This window comes from Chiroxiphia lanceolata, chromosome 18 (assembly GCF_009829145.1).
Source record: "Chiroxiphia lanceolata isolate bChiLan1 chromosome 18, bChiLan1.pri, whole genome shotgun sequence".
NCBI lineage: Eukaryota > Metazoa > Chordata > Aves > Passeriformes > Pipridae > Chiroxiphia > Chiroxiphia lanceolata.
The window spans coordinates 11,127,366-11,155,342 of NC_045654.1; the positions used below are offsets into that span (position 1 = coordinate 11,127,366).

The 27,977-nt window shown below is 40.9% G+C and overlaps 1 protein-coding gene and 1 long non-coding RNA gene across 2 annotated transcripts; one reads left to right on the forward strand and one right to left on the reverse strand.

The window, feature by feature from the left end:
• On the reverse strand, positions 1-25,622 carry SLC15A4 (solute carrier family 15 member 4). Its single transcript, XM_032705605.1, has 8 exons — positions 24,989-25,622; positions 17,763-18,058; positions 16,787-16,955; positions 16,323-16,400; positions 12,574-12,742; positions 8,604-8,759; positions 3,570-3,728; positions 1-1,402 (listed from the first exon to the last, which is right to left on the reverse strand). The coding sequence occupies exons 1-8, from the start codon at positions 25,559-25,561 to the stop codon at positions 1,254-1,256; spliced, it is 1,749 nt and encodes a 582-aa protein (XP_032561496.1). The 5' UTR covers positions 25,562-25,622; the 3' UTR covers positions 1-1,253.
• Positions 25,064-27,946, forward strand: LOC116795709. Its single transcript, XR_004360138.1, has 2 exons — positions 25,064-25,312; positions 26,041-27,946. It is a non-coding gene; the product is annotated as an uncharacterized LOC116795709 (long non-coding RNA).
• The last annotated feature ends 31 nt before the right edge of the window (positions 27,947-27,977 follow it).

Genomic DNA, 27,977 nt, shown 5'->3' on the forward strand with positions numbered 1-27,977 from the left:
TATTTGTAGTATAGTTTTATTCACCTAGAAACAAAGGATCAAAAGTCACAGCATGGAAGTTCATTTTATTTTGTAAACTCATTTAAAAAAAATGTCCATGTACAAAATAAGGACATTTTAACAACATAATTGCAGACAAAGGAAACTATAAAAATTCAACACATTAATAAAAAGGTTTTTATTTTCTTTCTGCATAATTCCTTGCACTTTCCACGCCAGTCTGCACACAACCTGAAGTACAATTGTTAGAATCAGTAAAATTCAAGAGGCTGAACATAAAACCATTGGCTCTGCTGGAGGAATGTGTTGCTGAAAGATACAAACCCTGTTAGCTAAAAGGAAGAGGCAAGACTGAAGGGACTGGCTGAGGCTGCTAAATGGTTATTGCGCATTGATCTGCTGAGAATTCCAGCTCACTTTGCTTCCTGCAAATATTTAGGCTGCTCCTTAGGGGAGTAACAGACTTAGACTGAACAGGGCTTTGTCCAGAGGTGTGCGTTGTCCTAACACAGGTTCAAAAATAAAACCACTTCTGAAGTTAAACAACTGCACTCCCAACAAGTGTTAACTGTGCACCAAAATTTACAGCAGTTGTATAACAAGCTACTGGGATATATAGTTCAGTCTTCAGTATTGGATACTTCTGACTGCAAGTTTGGACTTAAACCCTTGATACACTGCCAGTAGAAGGTCGATTGTAAAATCATATTTGTTTTTAATCTGACCTAATTTATAATTTAATTTGTCCCTGTTTCTCCCCCCAAAACGACTCTCGGTATTGAAAGTTTATTCTTGTAACCACGAGCTGAGGTTTCTGTCAAACAGTTTTCTGTCCTGTGTCCTCAACGTAGGCTTGAGATTGTCGAGGGTTTCTCCAGCTCCACTGCTCTCCACCGAGCTTTTGGGTCAGGAACAGTCCATGTCACATGTGACTCCTTATACTCCATTTCCCAGTGTAAGTGTCCCAGCTTTGAAGAGTTAAGTAAACATCTCCCAAATGAGCAAAGAGCAACTCGAATGCCTGGAGTTAATCCACTTCCAAGGTTTGTTTGTCCTCTGCCAGGACGTAGTGCAAGAAACAGCCCCACCAACATAAGGCACTTACCTACGTTACACGAGGGGGGCAGGGGAGAGAACTCCTGGGACATGCAAGTCTGGGGAGATCCCACTGGAGAAAACAAGAGCCCGTGGGCTCTGGGAGTGCTGCCACTTCCCTGGGTGCTGCTGCAACAAAGGCTGCTCTGCAACAGGGGTCAGATCCTCCCGTTGGCAGCAGCTTCGTTCCCCTTCGACTTCTGGTGGTCGTATTTCACAGAAACAATCAGGAAAAGCAAGAGGGTCGCTCCTTGGATGGCAGCCAGCAAAAAAAAATAATAGTTTAATTGGCAGCCGTTAATGTTGCCTAGAAAGAATTGGGGAGGGAAAAAATAAACATTAGTAAAGACTGTACAAATAGAAATGTGAATCTCTTCGAGTTTAAGTGGTGAAGACCTTCCAGCAAAACACGGGCAAAGCCAAATCAAATCACGTTTCCATCCTGCAGCAGAGTTTCATTTTTAACTATGCAGAGCAAAAGGTGGCCCTGCTGAGGAAGGTGTGCACAGTACAAGGAATGCTCTCTTTGTGGTCCAATGCCTTAGACCAAGTAAAAGAAAAAAAAGAAAAAAAAACCCAAAAAACCCAAAACCCCCCAATCACCCAAAAACCCTGAACCAACAAAAACCAACAAAAAAACCCACAAAAACCCCCTCAAAAAAACCAAAAAAACCAAACCAAAACAACAAAAAAAACCCCAAACCAAAAACAAACAAACAAAAACCCCAAACCAAACTAAAACACCAAAACCCCCAAAAATCCCAGAAAATTAAAGCTATTAAGGAAAGAGTTTGGCAACTCCATAGATACAATGAAAGCCTTTACTGCAATTGTTTCTCAGCCTTCTTTGGGGACAAAGTTGAGAGTTCATGAAAACATATATGGTTTCTTTGTGGTTCACCTTTGACACTCCCTCAAAGTGGTTACAAATTAGTGATGATACAGTGTGACACATGAAATAATGTTAAATTAAGAAAGCCCATTGCTAAAACATTTCTGTTAAGAAATGTGCAGTACCTATTGCTGTACTTCCAAGAACAATATATTGTGGCTCATTTCCAACGTGCCCCGTGAGCCACAGCCAATGGGACCATTATGATTATCAAATAGGGTGCAGGGAGTAAAACAGTGATGTACACATGGATCCTAACAAGCTGTTCATGCAGCATGTCCATAAAATGTTCAGATTAAATGACTTTAATTACTGAAACTTAAGATTCAATTAAAGGAACTTATAATAAAAGGCAATAAAATTAAACGGAGGCTTTCCCTGACATTTAAAATACAATATCCACGTGAATCTCCATTTCAGGAGCAGACGTGTTTAAAGAGTAGTAATTATCCTTTATGAGATGGGATATTAAACCCAGGAAATCTTAGTTCTTGTAGGAGAAACAAGTCATTCCAATGGCAGGAACCAACACTGAAGTGCCAGCAGAGAGTGGGCAGAAAGAGCAGAAACTCGGTGCATGTTCTCATAGGCAAGAGGCTAAAAAAGCCCCATCATTAATTTGTATGAAATTATAATCCTCCTTATCAGCTGAATTATCTCTGCATGGAGCTGCAGAAAAAGATGCTTTCCTAATCTGAAAATTGACAGGGGAAAAAAAAAGTCTCCATATGAGGAAATTTTCATTTGGTGAGGGCACTTCCATAAAGTTCAGGCTACTTGTCATCTTTTGCAGTTTTTTGAAGAACAACTTAAAAACCACAGATGACAACTTGTGGCAGATGTCCTGACCGAGATAACGTTACTTTGTGGTAGATGCAAATCAAGTTTAAATGGCAAATTCTCTCATACCACATTTAAAGTTTAAGTTTAGGCTGCACTTTTAAGCCATGTACACACAGTAGGTCTGGCATATGTTTTAAGAACTTTTCACACTCCTTCTGTTGGAACTAATTAGCCCAGAGAGGATGGTGGGATTTTCTGAAATTCCCAAGGTGCCACCTACTGGTGCCAGTAATTATTTTTAACTTCCACTGGCAATACATAGCAGATGATTTGTTGGACTTTAAAGTGTATAAACAGCTAGCAGACAGAAATGCAAAATTAACTCAGGGTAATTTCAATGAAGTCACTTGAAACGAGGAAGCTGAATAATCACTAAGAGAGAGAGATGGGTACATTTTACTTCCCATAACCACAGAAAGTAATTTCAGTACTTGATACCAAATATATTCTTCTTCTGCACCTAATTTAAATATTTTTTTACTAAAATGCAAGTATTTGCAAGTAATATCTAGTGATAAAATGCAATAACAGCTGAGCAGGCAACTGACAGGAGGCAAGCTATTAAACATGTGTTTCCCATGTTATCATGAGGGCAGTGCATTATTTTGCATGATCAATTATTTCATACTTATGTGCAAAATGAAACTTTGTCTTTAACAGTTCAATGTCCTTAATGCTTGCTTAACTAAGGGAAGCCTTCTACTTTATAGACTATGAATACACTGAAAAATACACTTACCAAAATCCGTGTGATTACTCATCCAGCCAATTTCTTTAATAGACACCAGTGCCAACAATCCAGAGCCAACAAATGATCCAATCCCCGAAAAGAAAAAAAACAGCCCCATAATGGCACTCTGCATGGATTTGGGAGCAGCTGAATATGCAAATTCTAGACCTGTATTAAAAGATGTAAAAAAAAATGCTACTGGGAGATCTAAGAAACAAGAGTAAATTGTTCTGCTTTAGTGCTGTGGGAGTTACAGGTGTGCAGTGAATCCCTGTCAGTTCCCAGGTCCCTCTAATTGCTTTATGAACCCTGTTAAAGGTCATCAATAGATCAACCCATCACATGGGCAACATCTGAGACACACACTTTGATCTTATTAATATTACACATGTAAAATCAAGAAATCTCCTGAGCCAACATATTCATTTTTCTGTCTAAAATTATCCTCAAAGAAATGTATTAAAGTGACTCTAATCTGCCAAGTTCCACGTTCCCCTTCTCCCTCGTTTCTGTATTCCCTGTCTGCTGTGCAGTATTTACAAAGCACGTGGCATTTCCTGCTGAGAACAAAGTGCTCAAGAACTGAAGGGCACTCTTGCATTGACCAGGAACATTTATTTCTCACAGATTCGGTGCCTGGATCTCTGAATGTGCAGACAGAGAAATTAATTGCAAGTGGAAAGGCAGTAATTAGTTTTACCTTCATTTTGATCTAGAATTCTCTGAGCTCATTTCTTGCTAGCCTATTCTATTGAAGACTTGTAGATAAGGGGTTTCAACTTTAAACTGCCTTCACTCAAATTTCAGCCAATAAACCCAAGAAAAACATACCAGTGACCATCAATCTGAAAATGTGTGCTACTGAATTGAGTACCAGCAGAACACACTGGGTTAGGCTCTGCCATGCAAAGACTAATGCCCATGATTAACTCCTTTTTAGAATAATACTCCTGTCAAAAATCAAATGGGATTATTCACAAGAGACAGTCAAATACATTCTCTGCAGAGCTGTTTTTGACAGGTGAAATGCTTGTTTCAAAACAGTCTGCTTCACACTGAAAATTAATGCTACCTCACCTAGCATTTTTCTTGGCAAAGAGAGTGTTATAGACCCGAGCATTGCATAAATCTTGCATTACAGACTGAAAACTGCAGAGATCTTATGTCTTGCATAATAAAGGTATGCTTTACTTATACCATTACTGGTATTTGACTTCTGCTACTGCAGACAGGCTTTAATAGAAACACACTGGTATATTTTTTTCCAAGAGAAGGATTAACCCTTCAAGCCAGACTGGCCCATTTGCCTGTTGTGAGGGAGGAACTTGGTTCTTGTAGGAGAACCAGAACTGTGTGTTCTCACTGATCCAACCCTGAGAAATCACTGGGAGCCAAGTGATTTCTTCAATCTCTTTTCCTGTGCAAAGCACGTTACAAAGGCCAACAAACAACCTGTGTGAGAGGGCAGGAGGGAACTGAAACACTCCTCACCCAACTCAGCTGTGTGGGTTCCTGGGAATTCAAACTGTAACCAGAGACTGGCTACAGAGCTGGAGAGACATCTGCAAACGGGCAAAATTATATTTACTTTGAGAACTAAAAATGGCTTTTTTCTTTTCCCCTAGGCTTTGGGGGGTTATCTGAATATAAGAAATTCAGATATTTCAAGGAGTATTTATCTGGCCATTCTCACTTCAAGAAAAAAAGAAAAAAAAAGCAGATTATTCTCTGGATGCAGTAGTTTGTTTTTAAGTTTCTTGTCAAGTTATCAGAGCTGCCACCAGTCTCCAGAGCCTCAGTCACATTTTGGTCACCAGGCTTCTGTACATTTTGTAAAAGCTAAGCTCAAGTATAACACATGAAAGGATCTGGACCACGTTTTCCCTTGTTCATTTTACAGATATACTGGATGTGAGCATTCCTGCTGGAAAAAGATCTTAAGATTCAAAACAAAAACCAAAATGGGTGTTAACACTGTTTGCACTTTTTGCAACAAAACAAGGCACATTTCTAAACTTGAATAATTTTCCCAGCCACGCTAATATTTAATCTGGCAGAAAGAATATCAAATCTCTTCTTTGCCTTCAGAGCTTCTCTGCCCTGCTGGCAGCCATTGATAACGATTTCATGCTACCTCAAACAAGCATTTCTGAAATTAAACCCTCTCGGTGGTGTTGTCATGTGAGATTACAATTCCCAGCTAAACAGGGGTGTGTTAAGAGGATTGACAGAATAATACAAAAGATTAATGCAATGCCTGTCATCTTTTTAAAGGTACCTCTTGTGTAACTAATGTGGCTTAATAAGAATATGCTTAGTTTTACAGTAAACAAAAAACCAAATGTATGTTTCAGCTCTTGTGATATTTAGCCCCTTTTTGTTCACAACAAACATTTCCACATCACTAAAGCTTTGTAACCATTAACAGTTTGCTTATTTTAAAACAGAGTTTCATAGCACAATAGATGCCTTTATCAGCTTTAATATTGAATTGGTAAAATATACTCTCAAGTCTTCAGAGGCCTTCTTTAAAATATTAAGAATTATGTTTAGATAACAATCAGAAGGCAGGAGAAAAATCTTTGTGAAAAATCAAATGAAAGTGCAGTACACAAAGCAATTAAGCTCTCCACAGAATTTCTGGTACATTTTTCCTAACAATGATCAAGAAGTTTTTGAAGTTACAAAGCTGTTGGTACAGACCCAGCAGTGCAGAACAGCAGAGTATTCACACTAGAATTGTGTAAGCCTTAAAGACTTGACTTCTCATGAAGTCCACTAAAGCATTTGAAAAAAACCAACCCTCAGTTTGGAGTTCAACAAATAGAATTCTTCAAGTCCTTGACCTTTCCACAACCTGCAGATAGTTGTTTTTTCCTTGCAAACATGTATAAACTAGTAATAGTACCTGACAGAGAAACAAGACTGTGTGAGAGGGAAGACATTGATTTATTTTTGCAGGAACACTTGTAATTCTGATAAGTCATCTGTTCATCTGAGTTCAGATTTAATTGGTACGATTGCTAAAGTTGTAACTCTAAGTAACTCCTTTTACTCTCTTGCTAAAAATGCTAAATTAAGCAAGACTCCATCTTCAGATTTCTGTGTGTTAGGATTGGTGACAGGTACTGTTCACACATAATGAAATGCACACTGATACAGCACAGCAATGACACATATTGACTACACTGCTAAAGCAGAATTTCCATTCAAGAACCTAAAGTGTCTAATATCTTGGCTCTTAGTGTGCTTTGAAGATAACAAACTCTCTCAAGCAAATTAATCCATGGATTTTCCTGTACATCACTGGGGGAGGGGACACACCACTTCAGCTATTCAGAACTTCCAGGTCCAGCCACTGACTGCTGGAGGACAGGGAGTGAAGAAGTAGGATTTCACACAGAAGGAAGCCATATGTAAAAAGAATTCCTCCAACACAGTAAATATCTATGGCAGAGTTTAATACATATCTAATTCCTCCAGTCACATGAAGTCCCAGGCCAGACAGCTGGAAGGAAAGCTCAGAGCAAATGAGCAGATAAGGATAAAAAAACTCAAAACTAAGCAAACCAAACCCCACATTTTTCTTCTACTTGCTAAGCAATCCAAGCACCTTGTTTTACTGCCTAACAACTGTGATGACAGCAGGACACATGTAACCAGAAACCTGAGGGAGCAGAAGTTTTCTGTTCCACTTAGAGGGGAACAAATGGGCCATGTGACAGCTGTGGGCCACCACCAGCCAGATCTTACAGAATTAGAGAATCTCATTTTAACCCACTGTGCTCACCCAAGAATGAAAGTCACCTCCCACAGGGGAAATGAAACCAGGAGGTTCTGTCACAAGGAATCGAGGAAAAAGAGCTGCCTGTAACACCAGTTTGAATGGGTGATCTTCACAGTTCACTATTTCAAACAGTATTTCAACATGTTAATAAGTAACTATAGTTAAGCAAAAGCTAAATGAGTTTTACATCAAGTCACTGGAGAAGTTCTAATATATTAAACAAAATTGCTGAGCTACCTGATGTAAGTAGTATCAGAGTAGCTACTTCTACTCCCATGAAAGGTTTCTGTTATTGGTGACCAGGCACTGCTGCCAAACATTAGATGTGCAAACACTGTGCTAAGAGATTCCCAGTAGCATTTCACTTGTTTAATCCCAGTACACGCCACAGTGACAACAGGTGAGCTGCCTGTGCTCTCCTCCTGCTGATGAGCCCTGCAGGTCTAGGAAACAGCCCAGAAAATCAGATTTTATAGTCCTACTCACCCTCTCCTCCCACTTCACTTTCAGCCTAAAAATCAGTACAATCACATAGCTGTTCTATGTACATAACAAAGAACAGGATTAGAAATCTAAGATGTCTTGCATTTGTTCAGGACAGGCAAAATTTGAACAGTGTTTCAGTCTGCCTGGTATCTAAAACCACTACAGAAAAACTGATCTATACATGAAGTAGACAAAACAGTATCAAAGTAGCTACTTCGTTATGAATATTCACAAAACCTTTTCTTATTTCAGAGATGTAAAAACTCCAGCAATGTGAATTTCAACTGGTGGTAAGTCTTTCTAAAGATGGTTTATTTCTTCCCTTTCCCCTCACAAAGATGTTTCCACTTACTACTTGACTTTGTAAACTGTAGCACAGGTTTAAAGCCAAAAAAATTGCAAAGCACAAATTGTATTTGCAACACAGAGGAACATTCAGAGGACACAATACTGCATTAAAATACAATATTGAAAGAGTATATTGTTTTCCATTAGGGCTCGAAAATATCCAATGCTAACTGGATGCCACACAAATATTTTCAGTGTTGCTCTGCTTGAAATTCAATTTTGAAAACAAAGTCATAAATAGTCAGTTTTCAAATGTGCAAGACCATAGTGTTTTTTGCCACTTCAGATTAACTTATATTGTATAATAATGTATTTGGAAACATTAGAGCTTACTTATAATGATTTGAGAAGTATCTATATTCTACAGTTCCATCATTTAGGAGAGATATAAAAGCAAATTTAAAACAGACAAAGACTCTTACCTGCTATACTTGCAAATATTTCACTGAATCCAATCAGCACATATTGAGGAATCTGCCACCATATTGGCAAATCTGCAGCATGGTATGTAACATTTCCAATTGTCTGATTAATTGTTTTAACCTTTACAATTTTCAGTCTGTTGCTTTCCAGAATTCCTATGTGGAGGGAAAAAAAAAATTTACCTAAGGCACAAATATTGTTTCTTCATATTAAGAATTAGGATTCAGCCCTGAACCGCAATTACAAATTATACAACAGGAATATGTACTTATTTCCTAACAGAAAGCATTTCAGACTACTTTTGCCATTGTTATTTCAAGACATACAGTTGTTCTGCCATAGAATTAGTGATTATACACTTATTCAGTACCAATAATTACACAAATTGCTAATAACACTTAACTCTTTTCTGGATGGATCAGCTGAGAGCTTTTTCATACACACTGTGCTGGGGGTTTTTTTAAGACAATCTCATTTTCACAAACTACTACTTTGCTGTGTTGAACCATTTCACCTGCCACCATAGTATTAATAAATTAGAAACCATTTTGCTTATCAAAATGGCTACACTAGTCCTGTAGAACGATGAAAACCCTCTATGAATATGATTATGACCTTTATGTGACACTTTTCATCCGAAGAGAGCCAAAAGCTCATTAGAGTTTGATTTACAAGCAAGCCATTGCATAGAAAGTACTTCATACAGAATGAAAAATAGACATGATAGTGTAAAATATAAGCACTTTTAGCTTGCTCAACACAACAGTTTAGAGCAGAAAGTGAATATCAAATAGCACTGCAGGGTTTTGTTGAAGTTGCCCAGATTAAACGATTGGGCTCAGTGTTACAGAATAGCTCATAGTTAATAAAACTCCCTGCTTCACCCAAAAAGGACCTCTATAAAAGAACTCTCAATATCCTTGGAAATCAGGTGAATTTATTCATCACCAATTCAGAGGAGCAGGACTGAGTCAATGATGCTGCTTCCTATAGTACATGTTACCCACATGGCCTCCCTTTAGTGCCTGTCACTTTTGGTCCCTCTCTGCTCACTGAGCCAAGATCTGACCTTATCTTGGGGTACAAAATATCCCTCCTGTTACAAAAAAACCCAGTTGTACAGGGCTTAGACATGATGCTTCATGGATATCACACCATGCACAGGTGATTATGTACAAGTGATTACATCTGCTTCCTCACCTCTGGCTTTGTCTTTCCTAGAGGCAGAGAAGGATGACATGGACATGTAATATTTAATATGTTGGCTGAACCACTCTGAACCCTAGTGACAGCACTTTTCATATAAACAAGCACATACAATTTCTAATGCACAGCCTAATATCTGTTCTCCCACTTCTTCACAAATCTGTGACACAGAAACCCTGAGGGGACCAGCCAGATCCCCATCTCTGTGCTAAGGGACAAGGCCAAAGGAAAGGACTGATGTTTGCCAAAACCACCTCCTACCATGACATGCAGTTTTCTTACTAGTCCTGGTCATGGCAAGGGACCCAAGCTGAGCAGAAAGCATGAGGAAAGCTCTCCAGAGTCCCTGTATATAGTCTGTAGGTGAGGCCACAGCTAAAGAAGTGTATCTTTAGCTCTTCACCTACCTCAGTGCCCTCTGAACTACGAAGAGCTGATGTAATTAAAATAAAGCTGGATTTCTTGATGGTTTGGTATTTTATCCAGCTGCCAAACTTTTTAGAGTGGAACTTAATTAAAATGTAAAAAAGCAGTACAGTCATCTAAGAGCTCAGACATAATTTCATTCATATACATTCAACACAAAATTATTGCACCACAAAACATCTAATGATCCTTAATGTGTTTATATTCCTCACAACATAAGCAGATTTAGGAGGCATTTAGCCACATAGGAACATAATCAAAATATACCAAACCTTGCCATAAATTCATCTTCAAAGTACTTCAGAATCTAGAATCTATTGAGTCTTCCTTAGACTTTGATAGATAAGCTTTATGTTCAATCTTACAGATTTAGTAGTTAAAATAATCTTAAATTCTTGCTATAATGGTTTAAACTCTATAAATGAAGTAGATTTTCCAGTTGGATAACCTTAAATATTGCTACTCAGAATTTATGATAAAATGAATGAAGCACAGCAGATGTTCATTAAATCTAATCAGTTGTATTTTTACACAGTTTATAAAATATTTTAAGTAATCTCAACAATCTAACAGGCAGCCTGAGTAGTGTCCACAACTAATGCCTGTTAAATAAGTTAAAATGGAAATATGGCACAAACAAATCATTAGGATATTTCCATGATTGCAAGTTCTTATCATCATATGCTGAAGATTTTAATCAGTCTCTCTCTCTAAAGCAGAAATGGTTGGAAGTAATACTGTATTTTAAGAATATTAAAATATGGCAGCTATAAATATCATTTAATGAAAAAATAAAAATTCTGTGAAACATATAAACCAACTGAAGTTTTCCACCCTGCTAGAAATAAACAGTTTCCTACACCCCAAATCTGTGGCAACTGAAGCTCTTAAATTCCTCTCATGATGAAGAGATATTAAGTTACTCCAAAAGGTTAAACTTTCCAAACAGATTGCAGATAACCATCCAAAGAATTCACCTTTTCAGCTTCTACTGTGGAAGAGCTGGGGAGCATCAAACCCACAAAATCATGTGTTACATTTATAGGTGAACAGAAAAAGTGGCATTTAAAATTTTTAAGAATTCTGCTGTAGGAACCCATTCCCCAACTCGGCTATCACAGCTCAATGTGCTTTTCCCCCCACTACTAATAAAGACAGATATTGCTGGTTTTGAATTCCCTTATATGTGAGCCTGAGTTCTATTTAAAGAGCTGACATTTAACTGTTTTACATCATCCTCTTTTGCAGTACCAGTGTTCTAAGAAACACGGAATAAGAGAAACACTCCTATTTTAAGTTTAAATGACTTTGCTTAAAGAACTTTCCTTGCCCACATACAAAGTGACCTTGGCCTAATAAGGTAATTATCTCTCTCATTGAAAGAAATCTTAATAGCCATATAAAGTGTCCCTCTCCCTAAAACATGGGGCATCACAAGTGCTGAAATTCATTTATTTAATGCTATAATGCTTTATCAATATGTTCATTTCAGTGGTGCTAGTGAAGGCTATGGATTCCATGAAGCATTGCTCAGAGATGTTCAGTTCCACACCAGCAGCGCTTAACAACCTTAAATCATCTCAAAAGCAGCTGATTTATGGTTCCAGCAGAGTTGCCATCTTTTCCCTTTCAAGCTATAGCTAAGCTATTTTACACTACACTAATTCCCAAACATTAGGGCACATTAAAGGTAGGGCAGAAAAAACCCCAAAGTGGGAGGAAACTCTTGTTCAGCCATAACCTAACTTCATTACTTTAGATAAAGGGAAAGGTAAAATTTCACCTTTTTAATATTTGGAAGTTAGAATGTATGAAGAAACATACTTATTTCCGAACCAATTTGTTTTTCAGGATAAATAAATTCTCAACTTCAAGATCAAATGTTAATAAATCAGACAACAGGGACTTCCACAATACTGTAAATTTATTTTGAGAGGACTAACAGCCTTGTATCCAAATGCTGGACACTCTGTTCAGGCAACTCACTGATCATGAAGGGAAGGCATTTGGCCAGAAAACAAATAGTTCTCCACTACCAAGTGTACTAGAAAGTAACACTCTATGTGAAAACTTTGACTAACAGGCTGGTTTTGAAGGGTACATGCAATGTCTACTTCAGGTAGGAAAAATGGTCCAATTTTATTGCAAAGGTTCAGAACAGTTTAGTAAGTTTTTGGGTACAATCAAATTGGATTTCATGCAGTTGCATTCCAACTATCCCATGAAAATGAGATCTGAATAATGCTGAACTAAAGATTCATGAAGTGTTTTAAAAAAAGCTGTTGCAAGTAGTTGAATAATTCATTATGGATGTAGATCTCAAAGCTGTCTCCTTACCTGCAGCAAAGGCAGAACACATGACAAAGAACATTCCAACTGCAATCCTCTTCAGTGAGGATGGGAGCAGGCCATTCCTCTTTAAAATGGGGTCCACCAATTTATCTTTCAAGGGTATTAGGATCAGAATAAGCACTGCATCAAACATGGTCAACCAGGCTGCTGGAAACTTAAAGGGTAGATGACTCAAGTTAGCAATTCCATACTTAAAGAGTTGATTTTTACTGTTATTTTACAAAAAAAAAGAGATTTGTGATCGAACACTTCGATCCAAAACAAAGCACTGTGCACTGACAGACACTGTGAAAAGAAAAATGAAAGTGTGTGAAAGCTGAGGAAAACATTCAGCTATTCAGGTTTTCATTTAGTCTGGCTGTTCATAAATCTGTGAGCTCAGAAGCACAAGTGACTCCTCACCACAGCAATTCCACCACTATTGTACATTCTCCCTCTCCAGACGCACCTCCAGCTTGGTGGTGTCGGTTTTGTTTTGGGGGGGGGAGGATGCTCTGAACATCAAGTGTTCAGAGCAAAAAGGTTCTTTTCACAAAAGCAAATAATAGTGCACACAGTTCCAAGGAAAATGAGGACTAAGGAAATTACTGGGCAGATGAAGAAAGTACTCTCAGAAAGCAACACACAGAACTCGGAGATGTTTTGCAAAGGATTTTTTATAAGATCTCTGAGTTTCAGAGGGCTCCTATTTTAGATGCTTACTCTGAATTAATTTTTGTTGAAACAAAAGTTAATCATCTAAATTAAGCCTGTATGAAGTCCTTTTGAGAGCTGAGATGGCCATGAGCATTATCACAACATCTGAGTGTTTCTGCATAAATCCTGACATACATTTCATGGGAAAAAACCCAAACAAAAACAACAACAATACCACAAACAAAAAACCCAAACCAAACCAAAAACTGAAAACAAAACAAAAACTGAAAACAAAACAAACCAACAAAACAAAACAAAAATTGCTCTCCTTTGGGAGCTTTTCTGCCATTAAGATTTTCTTAGTCATAGAACACCTGTCTGAGGAATGACTGATTGTGTAACTCAAATCTAGCAAAAATTGTGCAGATTATTTAAATGAATACACCCATTTTTAAAAGCATTCCAAGTCAGTATTAATGACACACAAATCAGGAAGTGATTTAATGCAGTTAAATAGTCCCTACTATTTGGCTTCCAGTGATATACTGTAGTCTGACAGAACTAAGCCTTTTTCCTACTTCAGTCATGAAAAATATTTAATAGCCAGGTTCTGTATATCTTCTATTACCAGGCTTAGAACTATCAGAAATACGTAATGCAAAATTCAATTAAAATCAAATTATGCTTGTCAAATGAACAAGGAGGGTGGTGCAATACATGTGTCCTGTCTCGTTTGCAAGATTCAGTAAATGACAGGAGGATTCACACTGGTGTGAATGAGACCACTTCTACCAAGCTTAGTAATATTTAACATCTGTTCTGAGCTAACCAACCAAGAGAGTAGAGGTAGATTTATAAAAATGTTCTGGTTTGGGGGGATTTTTTAAAATCCCCTCAGAACACTGGGACACTGCACTATGCATCCCACTGGCTTTTTGGCCCAAAATAGATAATCACTGCTTTACATGATGCAGATTCAGTTTTCGGTGCTGAAGTGTTTGTGTGTGTGGCAACTGCAGGGTAGAAGTGATGAGTATTCTCTGGAGACTTCTAATTGTGTATTCCCCATCCCTGGAAGTGTTCAAGGCCAGGTGGGATGGGGCTCTGAGCAACCTGATCCACTGGAATGTGTCCCTGCCCGTGGCAGGGGGTTGGAACAAGATTATCTTTAAGACCCCTTCCAACTCAAACCATTCCATGACTCCAAGATTATCCAGGATGACCAAGGGGCCTGTGACAATCTAAAGCCACAGTAACAGAGGGAGACAACCAGACTCCCTAAAGGCTACAAACCTCAACCACTGCAAATCCCTCAAAGCCCCAAGCCCTCAGCCTCTGACACACTGTGGGCACACAGCTCTCCCTGCAGACAAGAACTCCACTGATTTACAAAGGGAATAACAATCTAGTTTGGTTATATAAAGATATCCAGCAGTTTGATACATAAGGCTGTGTACATTACTCAGCAATGGTCACATGCATTGAAAAATGCCCAGTGAGTTCTGCTGAGTCAGTCAAATTCTTGCTTATTTTGAAGTTTTGCAAAATTGTAACTGTCAATTTTCCTCCCTCTCCCACTCACCTTTTCCTTTGCTTCAAATATCACACCAGCAGTAACCTGTGTCACAGCTTGTACAGAGACTGATTTGTGTAATTAGAGTCAAGGATGTAGGAATTTTTTGTCATTGCTAAATCTGGTAAGAAAGATGAGAAATATCAAATGCCTCTGGCACTGCTGTATTTCACCCAATCAATCACTTGGGTTTGGGGTTTTTTTGTTTAAAATGTATGCTTTCCATTTTCTACTCTATCAAGAGCCTGCAGACTAAAGGGCATACACATATTTCACTCTTTTCATATCAAGAGGAAACATGCTTTTCTTAGTATTGGGCAGAGGTGCCTGCAAGAGCTTAAGGAAAACGTGACAAGGTACAATGTAAAATGTTATATTACTGCTCCTTTTCCTAATTACCTCAAATCACTACATAAAGGAGATTGCAGGTCAGCATCCTTCAGGTAGACCACATACCATGGAAGACAGCAAAACCAAAATAACTTAGTTGTCTTATGCTGTTAGATCACAACAAAGTATTTCTAAACAAAGCAACACAACTGATGTGCTGCAGAGAAAGGAGCCAGTCACTCTTAGGGCAGGATAGAAAATCATTCTTTAAATGTATCAAGACATTGTCCCATCATCCTTGCCTCAAACAGTGTTTAAGTAAACACTACAAAGAGGCAACTAACTTTTAAATCCACATTTTTGTTAGAAAAAGTAGTATTTTAAAGTCTTTTCAGGAAAACCAGTGAAAGCCATTATTTTTTGAGCTAATTTAATTAAACATAATGCTTAATTACAACTTGAAACAATTCTAATGCTCAGTTTGATAACCAAAGCTCCACGTTCATATTTTTATTTTTAATATTCAGTCTGACAATGGGACTCTGAACTCCTGTGTGCACTTTGCTAGAAGAAAATAATCCACTTCTCCAGTCCACCTGACAATGTTATAAAAAGACATCACATGGTTCATAATAACACAAAGTAGACCTGTTAATAACTTATATTCATACTTCTTGGTTTTACTTCTCTGTACCATTCCTGCAGGCACATGATAACAGCCTTTCTTGGAAAATATTGATTGAACAACTTCTTCTGATTCAAGGTAAAGTGATTATTGATTAAGCAGTATAAAGTAACAAACGTATCCCAGATTCCAAATACTAATGCAGCAGTTAAGGAGGGGTATTCCCACTGAGCTTGCAGGAATGCTTCTGTCCTACTTTGGAAACTGAGGGCATATAGATTTATAAGCTTTCTTCAAAGGTCAGACTTGGTCAACTGAAGGATAAAGACACAATTAATTAAAGCAGTGAGAGTTACCTGAACACATTCAGAACAGGATGGTGTGGACTCCACACACTTGTTGGTGTAACAAAACCCCTGTAATGTGCACCATGGTTCGAAATGCCCAGTGGATGTGGCCACCAGTTCCCCTTAGGCACTACCTGAACTTGCTGGAATTTTTGTACAATACTTACCTCATTTGCTAAAGAGGTAAAGAAATCATACTTTTAAGGTGTTTTGCTCTGCTTACCGTGTGGATGGAGTTGGTGTCATTTGGTATCTCAGGAATTTTCAGATGGAGACTTTGCAATACATATGTTGTCTGCATCTAGAATTAAAAAAGATGAGTTGACATTACTTGGACAAAGAGTGCTGAGAGAGAGGTATTTTTAATAATTAACAATGATTATACCAGAGGTAGAATGCTAACACAGCAAAGCAAAGAGAATTATTGTTAGAACATTACAAAATTTTTATTTACATTTACAAAATCTGAGTCTTAACTACAGCTTTAATGATTTTATTTTCTTTTTTATTATTAGGTCAAAATATTACTTGAGAGTTTTCTTAATAGCCATTTGTCATCTCTCACCTTCAAGGTAAGTTTCACATTTATGAGAGAGCCCCCAGAAAAAGTGTTAGATTAGAAATTATGGGGTTGTTTTTTTTTTTTAGACATGTAAAATACAACTGTAACCATTTGGAACTACTCACTTGAAAATACACTGTCCAGTAAGGTATTAAAGCCAGGAAGACAGGGATAATCTTGACAAGAGCTTTTACATCTTCTACTTTATCTTCTCTGAAGGGGCCCCCCCGAGACAGCTTGGCCATCTCAAACAGGCTTTGCTTGCGAGGCGGGTGAAGAACTCCCTGGCCTTCACTTTGGAAAAGAGTTGGAAATGTTTAGTTAAACAACAAAAACTGACACGACTGGCAATCCTGTGACACTTCATTATAAACAGCTTATGCATTTCCAGAGTAACTCCTGCAAGTTACAGCAACACAACTAGGCTGGAACAGGTCACAGCAGGTGAAAACATAACATGAAACCTGCTATGAAGGTTTCCTTATTTCCCATCCTCCTCCTGCCCCAGCCCTAAAAAACTGGCACTCCAATAGGCAGAACTTAGAATAACCTGGGATATTTGTGATATTGTTTGTTAACTGAATTAATGATGGTGATTGAACTGTTTCTCAGTCTGAGTACCTGAAACCTGACATCTCTTATCAGGGATTCAACCACCAGTATTCCATGGGCATCTCTTAAGGGTGGAAAAACTTTGGAGGCCCATCAAGCCACTTACAATATTAAATGCAGATGGCAGTGGTTTTCAAATCAGAAGGCACCCATAAACATATCTAACAGAGAAGTTAATTCATGCTTAGAAGCAGCACAGCCAGGTTATGTTACAGTTTTGGAAACTCTGAACTGGCAGGACACTGCACTCGGCTGAAAAAGCAGACTTATCTTGCAACATGGAGATCCAGTGACCTCAAAATGTGCCTCTCTCATCCCAGAACTCCCAGAAAATATCTCCAGGACTCCAATTTTCCAGTTCTCAAAGCAGACCTGCATGTTCTAATGCAGTCTCTGGTGTGACTCACTACCAGCTAGTTTGAACTAACTAGTTCCAGCTCCTGGGTTGATTTGCTGAATTCGGGTGACACAGGAGAGCTCAGCACAAACCTGCTGGTTGAACGTTCCATGTGTGTCTTCTTGGAGCAGCAGGAATAGGTGAGGATTTTGAACATGTCTGTGAAGGCACTGCCATCAGGGGGTTTGGTGATGAAGAAACTCTGACCACATAAGAAAACCATGAAGGAAATCCCAATGCAGACTGTTGGGATACTGTATCCAATAACAAAGCTCACGTTCTGTTGGATGTATGCAATGCCTCCCAGAGACAGGATAGCTCCCAAATTAATGCTCCAATAAAACCAATTAAAAAATCTTCTCGTGGCTTCCGGGCCCCGATCTTTGACCTGAGAAAGATTAAAAGCAAGTGATTCAGTTTCTGAAGAAAATGAAGCCTGTTTATTAGAATTCAATCGAGTTCAATGCACTGAAGAGTTCAGGTTTCATTTAGAGTCACACTGGAATGATTTAAGTGTTTTGGGCTTCACATGGTATTTGATGAAATGACACCTTACTGAGCTGCACCATTAAGGGAATAACCTTCTAGAAGCCCAGCACAGGGATAAAAAAGCCATGTACTCCTGGATGACAGCTTCCCCAGAGAGACCATTCTTAGTTCTACTGCACTGACTCTCATTTGGTCATTTCTCTACACAAAGCTCACTCAGATTAACATCCCATAGTCCACAGAAGTTGAAGTAACTATTTTTTAGTAAACAAAAACTTACCTAAAAACTCATGTCTTGCAATAATTGCTTTTTCTAACCGTATACACATAACAGTGAACTGTATTCCATTTTCTAAACCTCAAATGAATACTTGGTAATTAAACAACAACTTTAAAGTTTAACCCAGTCCTAAAGCTTATCATCAGCACATAAATGGAGGACTTGTCATTCTGACCTTTAAAAAAATCCAAAACTAAATCTGAGTTGCCTGAGTGTCACAAGGCCCCTGTAAACATTTCTCCCTCTAAGCCAGCACTGTTCATAGTGTTATTTTTCTGCTTGAAGCTCTCAGTGAAAGTAAAGACATCCCTGGTTTATAGAATTATCCTGTACAGTTTTCAGTATCACTCTTTATTACTGCCTACCATAAGTCACCCCATGTCTTGTAATGAAGTCACAGGAACCCAGCATCACTCCTAAGAGGTGATGTAAGAGAAATTATGCAAGTTAAATTTTGAGACACATTAAAAAGATCGACTAGTCTGCAGAAGAATTCCTAATACTGTATTTGTCAGTGGTTTATGACTGAAAGGCCATTAACAGTGACTAGCAAGTCAGTGCCATGCACCAGTCTTGCTGAGTCAGTTAACTTTCATCTGCAATTGCAAATTTCTCCTCCTCCTTTGCCAGATCTTCAAAAGATCCATGTTTAGTCTGCAATATGAAAAGCAAGCTGTGTCTTGAAATAAGTTTTTAACATTGTCAGTTGTGATTTACAGCTTCAGGTTTCTCAGTGGTGCACAAACCCATCTGCATCATTTAGCCAAGCCCAACATTTCCTGTGCATAGTTAATGGCGTTGTTGGGCACTCAGGTACATCTGTTACCAAGTCAAATACAATCCTGGAGATAAATCCAAGAAATTCTCCCTCTCTAATTTCAACTAGGTACTCATTTCCTAATTCTAATAATCATCACCTGCAGTAGTGTATCAATCCAGGAATTCCCTCCCTCTAATCCCCAAAGAGCAGCAGGATATTAGCAAACAATTACACAAAACACAGTGCTCCAACTTGTCTAAAGCGTTAGAATCTGTTTTGTGAAGTTTCCATTTCTTCATCGTAAAGTCTCGGTTCTCTTATTTCCGCAAAGAAAATGACTTCTCATCCTCCCTCTTACACATGACCCTGCTGACATCTGTACAAAGGAAAGCTGGGACAAGAGAGCAAACTTTGATACAGGTAAGAACAGGGCAAGCACAGCGTGATGCTTCTATCAAGTTCTATCCCAGCCTCCAACCATTAGCTCCTGAGAAACTTCCTAAGCCAAGGATGGCTTCTCTCTGTCTCCTTAATAAATGCAGCAGCTCTCCTCTCCATGAACTTGTCTAACCTGCCTCTGAACCCAGGTCAGCTTTTAGAATCCATAATATCCCCTGGCAAAGAGTTCCTCAGCTAATTACCCAGTGGGAAGCACCACCTCCCCTCACCTGGTTTGAACCTGCCCTGGCCTGGCCTCACTAGTTCTACCCAGTTCCAGGAAACAACAGAACAAAACTGAGCTTTATCCCATTCCTGGCCCATTTCTGCCTCTCTTCTCCCCCAGCCATTATTTCCACAAACCACCGTCACATCTTCCTTCTTGCTGCCTTTTCAAGGGTAGAAGCTTTAGACTGATTCATGATTCCTTGCCTGGAGACTCCTGACCATGTCTGTGTCCCTGAAACTTCCCTCTCCATCTCCAGGATCCTTTTTGAAACAGAGTGACCCCAAAGGAAGGCAGTGCTCAAAGGGCAAACACGCCACAGGCTTACAACGCAAAGAATCCACTTTCTCCTTCCTCAGCATAGTAAACATATGCACTAAAAATCACATCACAGCCACATCTGAGATGCTTCAAAGATGAAGAACTACAAAGTCCCTTTAATAAGGGACTAAGAAGAAGAAAACCATGTCAAACTTTTATTATTCTACTTTTATCAAGCGCAAGCATTTCCCACAAAACTGCAGGAGTTCTCCTTTCCCCTTTATGTTGCATTATTTTCAATCACCCAAGTGGAAAGAAAAATCTATCACTCCCTCTGCTCAATTGCATCTGTGCTCAAGCATAGCAGCACCCTCCTCACTCTCCTTGTGATACCAGCACCTCCAGCTTCATTAGATTCCCAACATCCCACCAGCAACTGCAGCAGGAAAATCATGGACATAAATGGCACATGTACAGTGTGAGTCCTGCATCGAGTCAGTGCTCTGGGCTGAGGGTGCAACATCCCTGCACTGAGAGTCAGAACAGGTACATTTAAAAGATTTTGGCCCCATTGCAACAAAACAGATTAAAAAAAATGAATAAAATCTGGTAAGTGTCCTTAAATATAGACAATCCAAATGCAGAAAGAAAAGCACGGTGACATTCTGAGTTTTATAAATGGGACTACGCAGCACTGGATTTCAAAATAGTAAAGGAATAGTTCTCAAAATCAAAATTTCTAATACAAATCATGTATCAGATTGATTATGGTCAGATAAGATGTAAATATGACCACGGTTTTCATGATAAAGACTCCTGAGTGCTCGGCAGACTCTGTGATGGGAATTGTGCCACCACCAGGTTATTTACAGCCACTTTCAGCAGAGGACACACCAGCTCTGTAACTCTGCACTGCAATCCTCTAAACTCATTTAGGATACAAGGTTACCATCTTTGAATGAGAGTAAAACTTCAAATGCAACTCAAACTAAGAATGGGAGGAAGAGTAAGTGGATCTTTAGTTACAACCCCCAATGAAAAGTTATGACTGACAGCAAGTTCCACAGCACAGCTGTCCTAAGGTTAATACTTAGATCTCATTGTGACTTGGAAGAAAGATGATCCTTGCTCAATTATCCCTCTCCTGGATTTTTCAACACCAACCTCTTTCTCAGGAGATGATCCAAGCAGTAGCCAAAGCAGCTGGTACAGCTTGAAAACAACAATCATACAGCTCAAATATTAAGATCGTATTAGATTTTTCTGATTATTATGGAAAGAGTCAGGGATCTGAACAGACATTGTTGCTTCTCCATAGTTCCTGTTTTAGATGCTTTGCTTTGTCACAAAGGGATTTTTTGAGCTCTCACAGATCAGTTCCAAAGAACTGGTTACTACAAGGTTTGTTATTTTTGCTGCAGTTTGTGTGTATCTGGTGCCCACCACTGCCCTGGGACATCTGATTTCTGTCATCATCTGCTAATGATCTCAAGTATTTCCTAAACCCCAACATTTCAGAGTTTCAGGATGTGTCTCTCCCTCTTCACATCATCACAGATTCAAAGGTCTGAGCTCCCATTTGACTCACATGAAAGAACCAAGATCACTCCAAAGTTAGTGACAGGAGTGGTTTTCACTTGTTCCTGTGATCAGCTGACGACAGTCACAAGTGACAGATGTAACAAAAACCCCCAAACTCATCCCAGTCAGCTCTGAGCAACCACACAACAGAGCAAGGATGGAAACACAGAAGCTTGTCCCTGTCTTTAGCCTACAAAAGGAAGCACAATGACAACAGTTCTGTGCAGTCACATTTATAAGAATACTGACCCTCCAATCCATCACTACAGACACCAGTTATTCTTTGAGGTCATGTGGGGAGAGCTCAGTAACTGAGCTACACACCATCACTCAGTTGCTACATAATTTCAAAGTTTCAAACTAAAATTTGGCAAGTCCACATTTAAAGTCTGCTTCCTGTCCCATCTATTGTGTTTCTGGCAGAAACAGAAACAAATTATTACTGGCCACGTGAATGTCACAACTTGTTTTCAAACTGCAGTCTGAGATGTCCACAGGCTCCTCAGAAAGTTCAACAACAGCAACAAAAAATCCCCACTCTTGCAGTTAGTGACCTTCAAATCTTTATATGTGGTTCCCCATCCTCATCCAGAGGCTAGAAAAATCTAAGTTCTACAAATAAATAAATATCACTCTAAAGCCAGCTTTATACCAGCAATTTCCAATAGTAACTGTAACAACAATTTTAGCAGAGCTGGAACATTTCTGGCAGTTATGGACTGAGAAATTTATGGACTATAAGACCAATTCAGAAGGAAACTATACTGTGGGTTAGAACTGGTGTCTCTAATCACCATAACCCAGAAAGACATTCATCTATAATTAGAACAATGATTATGGCTGATACTAGATCAGTAGTCTGCTGCTAATTCTGGCTTCAGTGTTGAAGCTAAATCAGCTTTCACAATAATGGCAAACAGTCATATTGTTTCCTAACTACAGAAAGTCACAAACTGCTCCATAGAACAGGAAGTGACAGCAAAACACTTAAAAGGGGAAGTGGAAAGTGCCAGGTTGTACGTATCATATGATTAGAAACATTATTCTGAGAACCATAGGTCAGATTTAGACCAGTGTGATGGATCCATCTGCAACTTCTAGAAAAACAGCTCATTTACAAACACAGTTAAGCAAAGCTGGTCTATACCTACTTTACAGTAACTCTTCTTGCTGAGCTGACTGGCAAAAGTTACTGGATACTGACTCTACTCAATCACTTTACCAGCACTTCTAAAGGCATCCATTTAACAGAAATTAAGAAACATCTTTCAGCTTTAGAGAAAAATAAGTACTGGAATTCAGTTTCCAGCATTCCACAAAGTGATTCTTCTCACTGTATTAGAGCTCTCCACCCAAATTCTGTACGTACACCAAAGCTGAAAATCTCACATGGCAATTTTAAGAGATCTGTAATGCAATGTAATTAACAGTATCTGAAAAGTGGTTGAGCCAGCTAAAGTATCTGTATAGTATATACAACTATATACTACTCATACTTCCCTTTGTTTGGTATTTAAGGGGAAAAGGACAAATCTTATCACATCCAGCCAAAACATGTTTGGATTGCACTCTGGCCTCCCAAGAATGTGGCTCTGGGAGACAGGCTTTATTCTCAGCAAAATATGTGCATCTCCCCAGCAGTTTGCTACCTTCCTAGGCAGGGAGAAGGCACCCAAGAGGGCCCCAAACTGCACAAGGTAAGTGGTGTGCTGTAATTTATTTAACAATAGATAAGCCAGAAAAAGAGAGAAGGGGAAAAAATTCAGTCCTCGGCAGAGCTCTGCTGATTATTATGGACCAGAAAGGAGTACTTCTTTTGCTTCACCCTACATAAATCACTGTGAATTATCAGCATACCTAGCCAAAAACTGCTTTCTTTGAAATCCTGGGGGAAAAGCCTTTACAAAATCCAGCTACAACAGCTACACTTCCATTGGCAATGGCTCTTCTTTCGCTCCGTTCCTGCCATTATTTCTCTCTTACATTTAACGTTCATGAAGCATTCTGGGAATAAGCAGTCAGTTTTGAAAAACACCTTACAAGATAAAGTCATATTAAAGCTATTTCACTTGATGGGCTCAGGCTGCCTCAAACAGAACCAATGCACTGGGGACACACAGTCCTAGGCTATAACGATGTTTTACATTTATATACTGCCTTTCACCCAGAACTCCCAAATTTGGAACACACGAAATGCCAAAGAATGAAAAATGGCTGCACAATAGAGAACAGAGGAATGTTTGGCAAAGATGCTGTGGTAGATCCTCCCTCTTACAAAGAATTTCATGGCATTTCTGACACCTGCTCTAACCAGAACTCAATGGGCCAGTAAACAGAAGTGCAACTGGATTTTCCTTGCTTTGCCACCAAGAAGGGTTTGGTTAAAAAAGCTGCTCAGCATCTGAGCATCTGAAATTCTCAGTTTGTAAAGCAGAAATTATACTTTAACATCCACAGTCAGCATAGTACCTTAGCATAAGGCTGTCAAAAGGGGACATGCACCAGAGCATTCCAGTTGCTACTGAACTCTAAGGTGCCTCCCCGAAGTTTTCCGTAAGGCCACTCGGCTCTGCAGTGATGATCCAAGGAATGATATCACTGAGGTGGATCCGGGGAAGGTCATTTGACAGGACATGTCCTCATGAGAACAGCCCAGGTGAAATGTTTCCCACACTGAGAGCACCTTCCCACCCACCATGTGGCGCAGCATCAGCCTGCACAAAAACATCACTCAAGGGCAATGCAGTGCACAGAGAACACCTAAAGCATAAAAAACTGTTTGTTCTCTGGCCTTCATGTATCACAGGATGATAAAGGCCTCTGAAACTGCCCTAGAAGGCCCATGTCATCCTTGTCAAAGCTAAAATGTGTATCCTGATGAGCTCTGAGGTCAAATTAAGTGAGTACAAACTCCACAATGGAGGATAATTAACAATCCACTTAATGGCCATTAAATATTCAACCCAACTCGTCAAGATGGTGATGGCTTAGCCAGTTCAGGGACCACAGGTAAGGCAGGGTTACCAAAGGCCATAAAGGGATCAGACACCACACAGACACCAAAACTATACCAAACAGGGCACAACTTCACGACCTGCATTTACACAGGGAACAGAGCTGGATGATCTGATTCCCTCCAAGGCTAAACACCTAGAGAGAGGCGAACCAGCAGGCACTGCCCACCCCACCAAGGCAGGCAAAGCCCCTCAGCACCACTGACAGCCACCCCTGGTCCAGACCGGCGCCCACAAGCGGCTCCAGCAGCTGCCAAACAATACCCGACCTGGTCCGCCCCGAACGGGGTGATGTTGGCCTTGACCGAGCCGACGCCCAGCCCCACGAGGACCAGTCCCACGAAGGTGGCGGTGGCGCAGTAGCGGGTGGCTCCCGCCTGGGAGCAGGGCGCCGGGGTGGCGTTGGCCGCGGGCGAGGAGCAGTTCTCCACGGGGAACAGCGGGATGTCCCCGCAGAGGCCCTGGCGGGTGTGCGGCGCGGCGATGACGGGGAAGGCCAGCATGCCCAGCAGGTACAGCGCCATGCTCAGCAGGATGGTGCCGAACTTGCCCAGCAGCGCGTCGGCCAGCCAGCCCCCGAACGGCGACACCAGGTAGGTGATGCCCATGAAGAGCAGCAGCGCCTGGCTGGCCTGGGCGCCCTCCCAGCCGTAGGGCGGCCCGTTCAGGAACAGCACCAGGTTGGAGGTGACGCCGTAGAAGGCCACCCGCTCCAGCAGCTCGGCCAGCAGCACGGCGGCGCAGGCCAGCCGCCGGCCCTGGAACGCGCTGGCCGCCGCCGCCCGCCCGCGCTCCCCGCTGCTCAACAAGGGGCTGCGCTCGCTCGGCTCGGGCTCGTCCATGGCGGCCCCGCGTCCCCGCGGCCCTGCCCTGAGGGAGCCGCACCGGCGGCGCCGGCCCCGCCCCCCCGCCCAGCGGCGCGGCGCCATTGGCTGAGGGCGCTGTCACTCTCCGGCGGCGGGGCCGTCACGCGGGCGGCGGGGCCGGGGCGGGACGTGGCGGGGGCGGAAGCGGCGGGGCGGGACCGGCCGTGAGGGGAGCGCGGGGCGGGCGGGACCGGCCGTGAGGGGAGCGCGGGGCGGGCGGGACCGGCCGTGAGGGGAGCGCGGGGCGGGCGGGACCGGCCGTGAGGGGAGCGCGGGGCGGGCGGGACCGGCCGTGAGGGGAGCGCGGGGCGGGCGGGACCGGCCGTGAGGGGAGCGCGGGGCGGGCGGGGCGCGCGTGTCCCCTCAGCCCCGGGACGAGGGCTGCTGAGTCCGGAGCTTCGCCGGGAAGGCAGCGGCTCTCTCTCCGCTGGTGTCCCCCCGCCGCTTTGACTCAGATGCTGCAGCAGGGAAATGGAGTTTCATCGAAGCGCACAACAGGGTTGGAAGGGACATCGGGACATCATCCAGTCCTACCCCACTGCCAGGGCAGGAGCACCTGGAGCAGGTGACACAGGAACGTGTCCAGGTGGGTTTTAAAGGTCTCTAGAGAGGGAGACTCCACGACCTCCCTGGGCAGCTGTTCCAGTGCTCTGCCACCTCCACGGAAAGAAGTTCTTCCTCATGTTGAGTGAAACTTCTTGAGTTTTAGTTCGTGGCCATTGCCCCTCGTCCTGTCGCTGGACACCTCTGAAGAATCTGGCACCATCATCCTCTTGCTACCCACCTTTGAGATATTTCTGTGCATTCGTGAGATCCCTTCTCAGTCTTCTCTAGACCAAACAGGCCCAGCTTCCCCAGTCTCTCTCCATTACAGAGGTGCTCCAGACCCCTCACCATCTCTGTGGCCTCCACTGGACCCTCTCCAGCAGCTCCTTGTCTTCCTCGTCCTGAGGAGCCCAGAACTGGACACGGCCCTCCAGACGTCCCTCAGCAGGGCCGAGCAGAGGGCTTGTGTTTTTTATACCTATTTAATGTATTAGTTCAGGATTAACCAGCAAGGAGGCCTTTCTGCAGCAAAATGGGATAAATGTGTGTTGTGACTTATTTGCAGAACACAGGTTCTGCAGCCCCTGCTGAAGGCGTGGGCACGGCTCAGTGCCCAGGGTGTGCCCAGGGACTCACCATGGATAGGGAGCAGCAGCTGGTCCCTGAGCTGTGTTTGGGGTGTGAAGGCAGGATTACTTGAGCAGTGCCTGCAGGAATTATACAAGTACACACAGAGAATGAACACTCTGACCTGAATGGAATGAAATGTGTGATTAAAATGAGAAAACAAATTAGTGGTTGCAAGATCAGAACCCTAAGAGGTGCTGTAGTTCCACCATCACGTGTGTTGAGGTAAACATCAGGAAAGTATGAAGTTGTCTTGAGCAGCAGATCTTAAAGTCATATTTTTGGCCGAAACAAAGTGGGGAAGGTACTCCTGGTTGTGTGTTTTCAGTTAAAAAGGTAAATTGATATCATTTAGTTACACCAAACATCTAGGTATGAGTTAAAATTTTTGGAGCAGCGTTGGTAATTGAGCAAGTGATGCTTGTAAAAGTAAATGTATTCATTTAATAATGGGCCTTTGTAAATAACATGTGCCATAAAAATGACTCATTAAATATATTTGCTCTCTTAACTAGTTAGCAAATTTTACGACAAAGGACAATGAGGAAAAGGCAACCAGCTGTGCAGAGATCTCTTTGTGAACTCCTGTAATATGACTGATTCTGTAATTTAAAAAATTACATTTCAGCTTTTCCCAGCTTAATACAGTATGTCATATCAGTTGTGATTACATATTTTTGAGGAGTTTAGCAGTATTTGCTTGAGACACAAAGTAATTAAGCACATGTTGTGTTATTGTGTTTTAATATATGCAGATATCACATTTTAGGCCCTTCATAATTTACTTTGGTGAGTGAGGTGAGATTTTTATATTGACCTATCCAACACCTCACAATGCTGAACAGTATTTGAAATGTACATTAGAAAATGTTATTTAAATCTTCAGGTATCAAAACAAAGGTACTGTCACTAAAATTCAGAAGTTACTGTTAGAACTCAGCCACTCTCTCCAGCAGCTCAGGAAGGTGGTTTTAATTTTCCTCCAAACAACACTCAGCTACAGTATGTTTAAAACTTGATTGTGATCCATCCTTTACCCTTTCTTTAAATACAGTGAATGCACCCATGTTTTCAGACACAACACTAAATGCTGCAAAGACTTCTAGAGTGTTATTTTTTTCAGTCAAGACCTATATAGCATAAACCCCAGAGTTATCATAAATAGTAATAAAATGTTAAGATCTCTTTGAATGTTTCCTTTATTTCCTCTTTATTTCTC

Excerpts from the sequence above, each read along its gene's own strand:
- SLC15A4 (XM_032705605.1), bottom strand. The coding sequence starts at position 25,561 with ATGGACGAGCCCGAGCCGAGCGAGCGCAGCCCCTTGTTGAGCAGCGGG. Across the intron at positions 3,729-8,603 it reads AATATTTGCAAGTATAGCAG|GTCTAGAATTTGCATATTCA; the intron begins GTAAGAGTCTTT and ends CTTTTAATACAG. Across the intron at positions 1,403-3,569 it reads GAGTAATCACACGGATTTTG|GCAACATTAACGGCTGCCAA; the intron begins GTAAGTGTATTT and ends AATTCTTTCTAG.